Source organism: Aquarana catesbeiana, linkage group LG01, assembly GCF_042186555.1.
Source record: "Aquarana catesbeiana isolate 2022-GZ linkage group LG01, ASM4218655v1, whole genome shotgun sequence".
Lineage (NCBI taxonomy): Eukaryota > Metazoa > Chordata > Amphibia > Anura > Ranidae > Aquarana > Aquarana catesbeiana.
The window spans coordinates 963,970,624-963,983,172 of record NC_133324.1 but is presented as its reverse complement, the minus strand read 5'-3'; the positions used below and the strand labels follow the sequence as shown (position 1 = coordinate 963,983,172).

The 12,549-nt window shown below is 44.7% G+C and overlaps 1 protein-coding gene across 2 annotated transcripts in view; it reads right to left on the bottom strand.

Annotated features, from left to right (window-relative positions):
* The window catches only part of LOC141121997 (uncharacterized), a 267,457-nt gene that overhangs the window by 17,089 nt on the left and 237,819 nt on the right, over positions 1-12,549 (bottom strand). For both annotated transcript variants that reach the window (XM_073611785.1, XM_073611794.1), the window contains exons 13-14: positions 5,417-5,456; positions 821-845 (exon numbers count right to left, since the gene is read on the bottom strand). In XM_073611785.1, the coding sequence (XP_073467886.1) occupies positions 821-845; positions 5,417-5,456 (65 nt within the window). The remainder of the gene's footprint in view (positions 1-820; positions 846-5,416; positions 5,457-12,549) is intronic.

Below are 12,549 nucleotides of genomic sequence, written 5' to 3'. Positions count from 1 at the left end.
TAGCTATTTTGCACAGTAAATTAGTTTGCACATATATAGAAGAATACTATAGTGTGATTAGCATTTATTATGCCCTCTGCACTTTGATATCAGTTACCTTTATTTATTATTTGTTTGCATGAATTTTACTAACTTGTATGTGTACTGCTATCTTTAGCAGCAATTCTTTTTTTCCCTTTATTGATTTCTGTGAACAGTGCAGCACCAACCCCTCTTTTAAATTTACTCTGTGTATGGGTACGGATTGACCCCCATTCGGTGCTTGCAGCAGTTCCATCTTGACCCTCCTTACATGGTACCGCAGGAATAAATACTTACCTTATTACAGAGTTTTTAGCTTATGATAAGGCATTACGCTTGACCAGTGGCGGCCCATGCATTGTGGGTGCATGAGCTTTGGTTGGTCTTTAGTTCTTATGTCTTCTTGGTGTCTATTTTTCTGGCACTCCTATTGCCTGCCTTTTCTAAAATTTCAGTTAGTGTGAAGACGGTGATGGAAACTTTTATATAAAACACAAAGCCCAGCTACAATTAGATTATTTATATATATATATATATATATATATATATATATATATATATATATATATATATATATTTAATAAAAAACACTGTATAGCAAAGGATACAAAATAAAGCAAGTTTTGCTTAGTTGGGTGAAATATGGTAACAATTTAATATGACTTAAACAATTTTTGGGATATAGGAGAAATATAAGTAATATCTATAATGTTACCCTTGTACAGATGATCAACATTGCAGAGCTGGCTTCTATCAGTAAAGTATTTTTGGTGTCAGAAGTGCAGATCTTTGTACTTACCGAATCAAGGAGCTGCTGGTCACACCTGTGGAATAGACAGGACAATGAATGACCCAACAGATACACGGAGACTGACAGTATTGGACCCTGAGGACAATGATTAGGAGGAACACAGATTAAGATGAAAGAAGTTTGTCCCAGGTCTCTACAAGGGGAGGGGGAGACACTGGGAGATGGGGATTTTAAATGTGCCCAAAATTCAATCACTATATACCATAAACAAAATCTATTTTTTTCACACAAAAAAAAATGCAAGAAATATAATTTTTATAACATATCTTTTATGTTGTACACATCGCCATACAATACAATTCTACATCTATATAGAACCCACAAAATTTGCATTGACGTATTTTGCGCTTCTTCAGGACCCAATTTTCAATATTTCTAAACCTTATAGCAGATAGACAGTACAAACAATATATCAGTTCCAAAAATATATATACACACATTATAGCAGTGACATGTTCATTCTAATAAATCGAAAAGGGAAGAAAGAAAGTGAGGCAGGATATCATTTGATCAAAAGATGTATATACACAACAACTACAGATTGGTGGGCAAGAGAATGAACAAAAAAAAAGAAGGGAATATTAAATAAAATAAAATGGGGTGGGGGAAGGGGCAGTGGAAGGGAGAGGGAGAAGGGAAGACAAGTGTAAATGACCGTACAAAGTCAGCATATTGGGGGGGACAAGAGGAGTAGGAGTCGTTTGTAAGTTGGATGTTTGAAAGTAGGGGCCTGTCTTTTATACTCTGCAGAAATTTGGGCCTTAGGTGTTGGTGTTGCCACAACACTGTAAGCCATCACAGTTACTCTTGGTGGGCGCAGGAACAGGCCCTGCTGTGAAATATTCGATCAAGAATTGTAATTGCATGCCCCTGTTAAACAGGGGCTGAAAAATTGGGCCTTGGGCACTGGTGCTGGTGCCACAACACTGCAACCCCTCACAGATACTCTAGTTGGAGCGCAGGAATGAGCCCTGCTGCAAAGTATTGCAACAAAATTTGTAATTACACACCCCTGTTAAACAGGGGCAGAAAAATTGGGCCTTGGGCACTGGTGCTGGTGCCACAACACTGCAACCCCTCACAGATACTCTAATTGGAGTGCAGGAACGAGCCCTGCTGCACAGTATTGCATCAAAAATTGTAATTACACGCCCCTGTTAAACAGGGGCAGAAAAATTGGGCCTTGGGCACTGGTGCCACAACACTGCAACCTCTCACAGATACTCTAGTTGGAGCGCAGGAACGAGCCCTGCTGCAAAGTATTGCATCAAAAATTGTAATTGCACGCCCCTGTTAAACAGGGGCAAAAAAATTGGGCCTTGGCCACTGGTGGCGGTGCCCAGAACCAAAAATGTTCTTACAAGCTATCAGCATGAAAATTGAGGAGGAAGAGGATAGTCACTCAGCATAACAGGATAGTCACTCAGCATCAGCATAGGCAGTCTTGAAGGGATCTCACATTAAAAAAAGAATTATTTGGTTACATCAGTATCAGGTGCTTGGTAGCTGGTGATCCAAGACTGATTCATTTTTATGAAGGTCAGCCGATCGACTGATATGGTGGATAGGCGCACCCTGTGATCGGTTACAAAGCCTCCAGCAGCACTGAATGTGCGTTCCGAAAGAACGCTGGATGCAGGACAGGCCAGTAGCTTAATTGTATACTGTGCAAGCTCTGGCCAGTGATCCATCCTCAAGACCCAGTAACCCAGAGGATTTTTGGTGGGAAAGGTGTCCAAGTCTGAACTTGCCCCTAGGTATTCCTGCACCACGTGAATCAAAAACTGGCGATGGTTGCTGGAACCGATCCTACCTAGGGGTTGCGGACTAAAAAATTGTCTGAACACATCGGTCAGACGGCCACCTTCTCCACTGCTCCTTCTGTGACTGACCGAAGCCTCAGCAACACGTTGTCCAGGAGGACCAGGAAATTGTAACCTCCCAGGCTCTGGAAACGCATTGGACAAACCTTTCTGCAAGGGCTCCCAAAGATGTTTCATCCTCTGCTCCCTCTGCGATGGCAAGATAAGGTCCACAACCTTCCCCCTGTACTGTGGATCAAGGAGGGTTGCCAGCCAGTAATGATCCCTCTCCTTGATACCACGAATACAAGGATCCTTCCGCAGGCTTAGCAGGATCAGGGAGGCCATGCAGCGTAGGTTTGCTGAGGCATTTGGTCCAGAGTCCTCTGGGTCACTAAGGACAACATGATCAGCAGCCACCTCCTTCCAGCCACATACAAGTCCATGGGTTTCTTCGAACTGTAAATGATCGCTTAAAGACTGCTGCTGATGCTGAGTGCTAGGCCCTACCTCCATGCTGACACAATCCTCCTCCTCCTCTTCTTGTGTGATCGGCGGGCATGCAGGAACACTGTCTGTATAAAGGGGGCCTTGAGAGGTGAGGAAGTCCTCCTCTTCCTCCCTCTGTTCTGCCTAAAGTGTCCATTATTCCATGCTGCGTGTGCTCCAACAGGTGGACAAGAGGGACAGTGTCACGGATGCATGCGCTGTCACTGCTCACCATCCTCGTGGCCTCCTCCAATGGTGACAGGACAGAGCATGCATCCCTGATCATGGTCAACTGGTGTGGGGAAAAAAACAAGCTCTCCTGACCCTGTCCTGGTGCCATAGTCCCACAGGTACTCATTGATGGCCCTCTGCTGTGTGTTCAGCCGCTGCAGCATGGCCAACGTTGAGTTCCACCTGGTGGGCATGTCACAGATGAGGCGGTTCTAGAGCAGGTTAAATTCCTTTTGGAGGTCAGCCAGCCGAGCACTGGCATTATATGACCGGCGGAAATGCACACAGACTTTCCTGGCCTGCCTCAGGACATCCTGTAAGCCCGGGTACCTGCCCAAGAACCGCTGCACCACCAAGTTAAGGGCATGAGCCAAACAGGGCACATGGGCCAGTTGTCCCTGTCGGAGGGCAGAGAGGAGGTTGGTGCCATTGTCGCAAACCACCATTCCTGTCTTAAGCTGGTGTGGCGTCAACCACCTCTGAGCCTGCCCCTGCAGAGCTGACAGAATCTCTGCCCCAGTGTGTCTCCTGTCCCCCAAGCACACCAGCTCAAGCACCACATGGCTTGCGTAGCCCCTTGAACGCCTACGGAGCACCACTGGTTCCAAGGACAAATCAGCACAGGAAGAGGCCATGGAGGAAGAAGAAGAGGAGGGGGTGGAGGAGAGAGGTGTGGCAGAATCACCACTCGTAGAATTTTGGAGGCTTGGTGGCGGAACAACCTCCAACACTACTGCACCCTGTCCTGCATCCTTCCCAGCTGTCAGCAGAGTCACCCAGTGCGTGGTGAAAGCTAGGTAACGTCCCTGTCCATGCCTGCTGGACCATGAGTCAGCAGTAATATGCACCTTACCGCTGACCGCCCTGTCCAGCGATGCATTGTTATACGTTTTTCCTGGATATTATTTTAGAGGTAAGACAAACTACCAGTTATATGGTTCCTCCCTGTTTTTGTAGCCTCTTGTCCCCCCAATATGCTGACTCTGTATGGTCCTTCACACTTGTTTTGTCTCTTCCCTTTCCCTCCCTCCCATTTTATTCTATATAATATCGTTTTTTCCTTTCTCTTGTCCATCAATTTGCAGTTGTTGTGTATATACACATCTTCTGATCAAATGATATCCTGCCTCTCTTTCTTCCTTCCCTTTCAATTTATTAGAATGAACATGTCAGTATATGCTATAATGTGTGTGTGTATATATATATATATATATATATATATATATATATACAGTATGTTTGGAGCTGATATATTGTTTGTACTGTCTATCTGCTATAAGGTTTAGAAATATTGAAAATTGGATCCTGAAGAAGCCCGCACCTTGGGCGAAATGCACCAATCTAAACCTTGTGGGATCTATCCAGATGCAGATAATTGTATTGTATGGTGATGCGTACAACATAACATATTTTTAATGAAAATTAAATTTCTTGCATTTTTAATGTTTTTGTGTGAAAAAATAAAAATATATTGATTTTGTTTATGGTATATAGTGATTGACTTTTGGACACATTTAAAAACCCCATCTTCCAGTGTCTTTCCCCCTTGAGGAAACCTGGGACACACTTCTTTCCTCCTAATCATTTAGGGGATTGTGCCAGAATTTATTATACAGACTTCCCCCACCTAGTATTCTCAACTGAACACAGATGGTGACCTACGCCTTACCTAATTCACTTCTCCCTGCTGGTTACATCCTCCCACTGAGTAAAGATTACACTCCTCTGGGGCGGGGCTGGACAGCAATGAGAGGCATTGCACTTACATGTTTTTTTAGTCCAATACTTTTTGTATCATAAGATAAACATAATTTGTAACAGAGCTTTTCATATATCCAGATAATCATATTAGAGGAAACTTTACATGACTGACCTCTCATGAAAATGCTGGATCATAGTTTCACATAACATTTTAGTAAATCAATCCAAAAATGAATCAGGGCTCTGACCCTTCATCAGATTTAATAATCCGTTTTTAGACATAAGGGGTCTCACCCTGACAGATAACAGAGCCCCCATATACAGAGGAATGTTACAGTAGAGAGTCTCTAACCCGACTCACCTTCAATGACTCCAGCAAAAGCACACGATGACGTCTCCACCTGCAGGAAAGATGGGATAGGCCAATCACCATTCTCTATAAATCAGCTAGCTCTACTGTTATAGTAAAGAAAAGAAAAAACTATAAATCCCCTTTAACAAATAACAATAACTGGATCAGGGGTGTCAAACTCCATTTCATTTTGGGTGACATCAGCATTATGGTTGCCCTCAAAGGGTCAGTTGTATTTGTAAGACTAGATGTCCAGAGCACCCCTCCCCACCTTACATCAGAGAGCACATCACTTAGTTTGTGCTGCTGCCAGGAAGAAACTGGGGGAGGGAGCTGGAAAGTGCAGGGTCTGAAGGAGGACCAGAGAAGAGCTGGAGTCAGCTGCCGGAGTCTGCTGAATGCTGAATGCTGAGACCAGGGGAGGCGGATATGAGGGGGTGCTGTGGCTGCGCAGAGAGGCACAGGATATGTAGGATGAATTCTGTCCTCCTCTCTGCTGCCGACTGCTGAGACCAGGGGAGGGGTCAGAGATGAAACTCTCTGGAGCTACACAGATAAGCGTATGATCTGATAGAGGAGTTCTGTCCTCCTGTGTGCTGCTGACTGCTGAGCAGGGATGGGCCAAACACCCCCCATTCGGTTTGCACCAGAATATGCTCACAGGCAAAAAATTTGTTCGAACACGCGAAAACCATTAAAGTCTATGGGACATGAAGATGAAAAATCAAAAGTGCTAATTTTAAAGGCTTATATGCATGGTATTGTCTTAAAACGTGTTTGGGGACCTTGGTCCTGCCCCAGGGGACATCTGTATCAATGCAAAAAAAAAAGTTTTAAAAACGGCCGTTTTTTTGGGAGCAGTGATTTTAATAATGCTTAAAGTTAAACAATAAAAGTGTAATATTCCTTTAAATTTCATACCTGGGGGGTGTCTATAGTATGCCTGTAAAGTGGCGCATGTTTCCCGTGTTTAGAACAGTCTGACAGCAAAATGACATATCTAAAGGAAAAAAAGTCATTTAAAACTACTCGTGGCTATAATGAATTGTCGGTCCGACAATAAACATAGTAGTTCATTGATAAAAATGGCATGGGATTCCCCCACAGGGGAACCTCAAACCAAAATTTAAAAAAAAAATGCGTGGGTGTCCCCCTAAATTCCATACCAGGCCCTTCAGGTCTGGTATGGATATGAAGGGGAACCCTGCACCAAAATTAAAAAAAAAATGGCATGGGGGTCCACCTCAAAATGCAAACCAGACCCTTATCCGAGCATGCAACCTGGCAGGCCACAGTAAAAGAGGGGGGGACCATTGGGAGGGTGCTTTGGGGTAGCCCCCCAAAGCACCTTGTCCTCATGTTGATGGGGGGAAGGGCCTCATTCCCACAACCCTTGCCCAGTGGTTGTGGGGGTCTGCGGGCAGGGGGCTTATCGGAATCTGGAAGCCCCCTTTAACAAGGGGACCCCCAGATCCTGCTCCCCCTGTTTGAAATGGTAACGGGTACATCGTACCCCTACCATTTCACAAAAAAGTGTGAAAACGGTAAAAAAAACAACACACACTGTGGGAGAAGTCCTTTATTAAAAAATAAAAAATAAAACTGTCCCACTTAGTCCATTCACCTCCGCTGATGGACCGAAAAAGAAAATAAAGAAGGTCTGCCTCCATGGGAGTCACACGGCATATGACGCATCCTCGCAGGTGACAGCTCTTTTAAAACTGTGGGCGGGGCCACACGGTGTCGTCACGGGTTGACCTCGCCCCCTCTGACACACAGGGACATCCCTATGGCTTCCCCCGTAGCATCAGAGGGGGCAGGGCCACCTGGTCCGCCCCCTTCTGATGCACGGGGACATCCCTATGGCTTTCCCGTAGGATTAGAGGGGGGCGGACCGGGTGGCCTCACCCCCATTGGATGCTACGGGGGAAGCCATAGAAATGTCCCCGTGCGTCAGAGGGGGGCGGGGTCACCCGGCGACAACACCGTGTGGCCCTGCCCACAGTTTTAAAAGAGCTATCACCTGCGAGGACGCGGCATCTCATGGAGGCAGATCTTCTTTATTTTTTTTTTCAGTCCATCGGCGGAGGTGAATGGTCTACGTTTGACAGTTTTAATTTTTTATTTTTTAATAAAGGACTTCTCCCACGGTGTGTGTTGTTTTTTTTTTACCATTTAAAAAAAAATTTGTGAAATGGTACGGGTACAATGTAGGGGGCTGGGATCTGGGGGTCCCCTTGTTAAAGGGGGCTTCCAGATTCCGATAAGCCCCCCGCCCGCAGACCCCCACAACCACCAGGCAAGGGTTGTGGGGATGAGGCCCTTCTCCCCATCAACATGGGGACAAGGTGCTTTGGGGGGCCACCCCCAAGCACCCTCCCAATGTTGAGGGCATGTGGCCTGTTACGGTTCAGGAGGGGCACTCTTCTCCCTCCCTCTTTTCCTGCGGCCTGCCAGGTTGCATGCTCGGATAAGGGTCTGGTATGGATTTTTGGGGGGACCCCACACCATTTTTTTAAAAATTTTGGCACAGGGTTCCCCTTAAAATCCATACCAGACCTGAAGGGTCTGGTATGGATTTTGAGGGGGACCCCCACGCCATTTTAAAAAAAATTCTGGTTCAGGGTTCCCCTTAACATCCATACCAGACCTGAAGGGCCTGGTATGGAATTTAGAGGGAACCCCACACATTTTTTTTTTCATTTCGGTTCGGGGTTCCCCTGTGGGGGAATCCCATGTCGTTTTTATCAAATAACTTTTATTGCCGGACCAACAATTCATTATAGCTGCGAGTAGTTTTAAATGACTTTTTTTCCTTTAGATATTTCATTTTGCTGTCAGACTATTCTAAACACGGGAAACATGCGTCACTTTACAGGCATACTATAGACACCCCCCAGGTACGAAATTTAAAGGAATTTTACACTTTTATTGTTTCACTTTAAACATTATTAAAATCACTGCTCCCGAAAAAACGTCCGTTTTTAAAACTTTTTTTTGCAGTGATCCATGTCCCATGGGGCAGGACCCGGGTCCCCAAAGACTTTTTATGACAATAACTTGCATATTAACCTTTAAAATTAGCACTTTTGATTTCTCCCATAGACTTTTAACTTTCGAATTTGCCGCGAACATCCCAAATTGTTCGCTATTTGGCGAACGGCCGAACAGCCAATGTTCGAGTCGAACTCATGTTCGACCCGAACATAAAGCCCATCCCTACTGCTGAGTAGGGATGGGCCGAACGACCCCCTGTTCGGTTCGCACCAGAACTTTCAAACATTGCGAACGCTTGGAACCGAATAACGAATCCCATTGAAGTCTATGGGACCTGAACGTGAAAAATCTAAAGTGTCTATTTTAAAGGCTTATTTAATTGGGCATACAATGGTACTGGTACTGGCGGTAGGGTACTGCCCAGGGGGACATGTATCAATGAAAAAAAAGTTTGTAAAAAGCATCATATTTAAATAAGCAGTGATTTATTGATGCTTAAAGTGAAAGCATAAACATGAAAAATTCCTTTCAATGTAGTGCCTGAGAGAGGCTTCTTACCTGTAAAGTGGCACATCTGTACTGTGTATAGAACCTGCTGCAGAAATAATTGCATTTATGAAGCCAAAATGACATTTCCCCTGCAAACTTTATTTATTTTGTAAACAACGGCTTGCAGAGCCAGTCTGTATAATGAAGCCACAAGGTAATGCACTGGGAATAAGATTAGAGATTTTTTTGGATAAATTCTGGTGTCTCCCACAGACTTTGGATAGAAGTAACAGATAACAGTAACAAATTGGTCTTTGGGTGTCAGTGGCGCCCTCACACCATAACCCTATAGAGGTACCGTATATACTCGAGTATAAGTCGTTCCGAGTATAAGTCGAGGCCCTAATTTACCACAAAAAAATGGGAAAAACTTATTGACCCGAGTATAAGATGAGGGTGAGAAATGCACAGCTACTGTAAGTGGAAAAGAGGGTCAACAATGCCCATTTGCAGCATCACTATGCCCATTTGCAGCCTCACTGTGCCCATTTGCAGCCCTAGGTCCCCTGAACTTCAAACTCGGTAGTTAAGGGTTCCTAGATGCCCCCTAGCTGCAGCCAAAATTTTGGGTCTCTGAACCCAAAGGGTCCCGAAATGACATTGCTGCAGATGGACACAGTTGACGGAATTTGGGGCCCCGTATCTCAGGGCCACTTAGTGCTAGGAACCCCAAATTTGGTGTGCAAACCCAGTGGAACTAGCACCATAAAATTTTCAAAGCTGGGGTTTCTAGCACCAAGTGGCCCCGAGATACAGGGCCCCAAAAATCAGTTCAGAAAATGTCAAGCACTTCTGCAGCAGAGAATGACATTTTCCAAACCGGTTTTGGGGCCCCGTATCTCAGGGCCACTTGGTGCTAGGAACCCCAGCTTTGGATATGTTATGGTACCAGATCCACTGGGTATCTACACCAAATTTGGGGTTCCTAGCACCAAGTGGCCCTGAGATACGGGGCCGCAAAGTCGGTTCGGAAAATGTCAAGCACTTTTCTGCAGCATAGAATGACATTTTCTGAACCGATTTTGGGGCCCCGTATATCGGGGCCACTTGGTGCTAGGAACCGCAGCTTTGGATATGTTGTGGTACCAGATCCACTGGGTATCTACACCAAATTTGGGGTTCCTAGCACCAAGTGGCCCTGAGATACGGGGCCGCAAAGTCGGTTCGGAAAATGAAATTTTTTGCTGCAGAAAAGTGCTTGACTCGAGTATAAGTCGAGGGGGGCACTTTCAGCACAAAAAAATGTGCTGAAAAATTCGACTTATACTCGAGTATATACGGTACTCTTGATGAAAGCAAGAAATGCCTTGCTGTCAAAAATTAAAATGATATGCACCTGTCAAACAGGTGCGGAAAAATTGGTCTTTCTTTGGGTGTTAATTGTGCCCATTAAACCTACACAAAAAAATTCTTCCAGATGAAATCAACACCCACAGCGCTAGGCAGAATAGAAGTCCTGCAGAGATTCCACATGCCAAGAACCATTAATCAGTGACATCGGCATCAGGGGCTTCATAGCTGCTGGTAATCCAGGATTTATCAATTTTGATAAATGTCAGTCAGTCCACGGAGTCTGTGGACAGATGCGTTCTATTATCAATAACAAAACTTCCAGCAGCATTAAATGCCCATTCAAAAGCATGCTGGAACCAGGGCAGCCCAGCGGTTCAATTGCATAATTCAAGTTCTGCCCAGTGATCTATTCTCATGACCCAGTAAGCCAGTAGATCGTCAACTGGAAAACTCTCTATCTCTGTTTTTTCCCCTAGATAATCATCCACTATGTGATGCAGATGCTGCCGATGGGATGTAAAAGCTGACAGCCTTGGGCGGCGAGGATTAAAAAAATTGTGAAATGCATCATTTAGGCGGCCGCCTTCTCCACCGCTCCTCTCTTGACCAACAAAAGCCTCAAAACGACATTTTCCACAACACTGTAACCTACCAGAGTTGGGAAAATCATTAGATAAACTCCTCTTTAAGGTGTCCTCAAGAGATTTCATCTACTGCACTCTCTGTGGGGATGGGATGAGTTCTGAGACTTTCCCCTTGTAATGGTGGTCAAGGAGGGTTGCCAACCAATAGTGATCCTTTTCCTTTATGCCACGTATTCTTGTGTCTATTCGCAGGCTTTGAAGCATGAGGGAGCCCATGCACTGCAAATTTGCAGAGGCATAAGAAGCAGACTCTTCAGGATCACTGAAGATTATAGTATCTGGAACTAGCTCCTCCCAGCCACGTACTACTCCCAAGGGTTCTGCAGATGGAAAACCATCTCTTACTGTTTGACGTATGTCTTCCTCTGCTTCAATGCCTCCAAAACTGCCCAAATCCTACTCCTCCCTCTATTCTTGTGTGTTCTGTCGCATAGGAATAATGGTGTCTGCCTAAAGTGGGCCTTGAGAGGAAAGGAAGTCCTCCTCTTCCTCCCGATGCTCTGCCTCGAGTGCCCTGTCCATATTGCCACGCAGAATATGCTCCAGCAGGGACACAACAGGAATTGTGTCACTGATGCACGCATTGTCACGGCTCACTATCCTTGTGGCCTCTTCAAATGGTGACAGTTAGGGATGAGCCGAACACCTCCCAGAACCTGCGAACGGACCAAAAGTTTGCGCAAACTTTAGAGCCCCGATAAAGTCTAAGGGACTCAAACGTTCGAAATTAAAAGTGCTAATTTTAAAGGCTAATATGCAAGTTATTGTCCTAAAAAGGGTTTGGGGACCCGGGTCCTGCCCCAGGGGACATGTATCAATGCAAAAAAAGTTTTAAAAAAGTTTTTTCGGGAGCAGTGATTTTAATGATGCTTATCGTGAAAAAAAAGTGAAATAAAAGTGAAATATTCCTTTAAATATCGTACCTGGGGGGTGTCTATAGTATGCCTGTAAAGTGGCGCATGTTTCCCGTGCTTAGAAAAGTCCCTGCACAACATGACATTTGTAAAGGAATAAAAGTAATTTAAAAATATATGCGGCTTTAATGTAATGTCGGGTCCCGGCAATATGGATGAAAATCAGTGAGACAAACGACATGGGTACCCCCCCCCAAGTTCATTACCAGGCCCTTTGGGTCTTGTATGGATATTAAATGGAACCCCGCACCCAAACTAAAAAAAGGAAAGGCGTGGGGCCCCCAGGCCCTTTATAATCTGAACAGCAGTATACAGGCGGTGCAAACAAGACGGGAACTGTAGGTTTGTTGTTCAGTAGAATTTGTTTGTAATTTTGAACTGGTACATTTTTAAAGTGTAGCTCCAGCCAAAAAATCTATTTTTAAGCTTTTTGAAAAACATAGGGAAGGTTTATCACCCCTGTAACATTTGTTTTTTTGTCTGTGCACCACTTCAGAAGATTTCACCTCACTTTCTGTCCCAATGTAAAATGTTTTTTTGAAAATTTGGGGGTTTTAGTGAAACAAGGATTGGTGATAAAGCATCAGGGGAGAGGAGACACATTTTTCCCATATTAAATCTTACAGGAAAGAATTTCCCTTCCTAGGGGTAGATTTCATCTCACTTCCTGTTGTCTCCTTCCGTTTGCAAGTAGGAGTCGTTTGTAAGTTGAATGTTTGAAAGTAGGGGGCCTGCCCTATATACT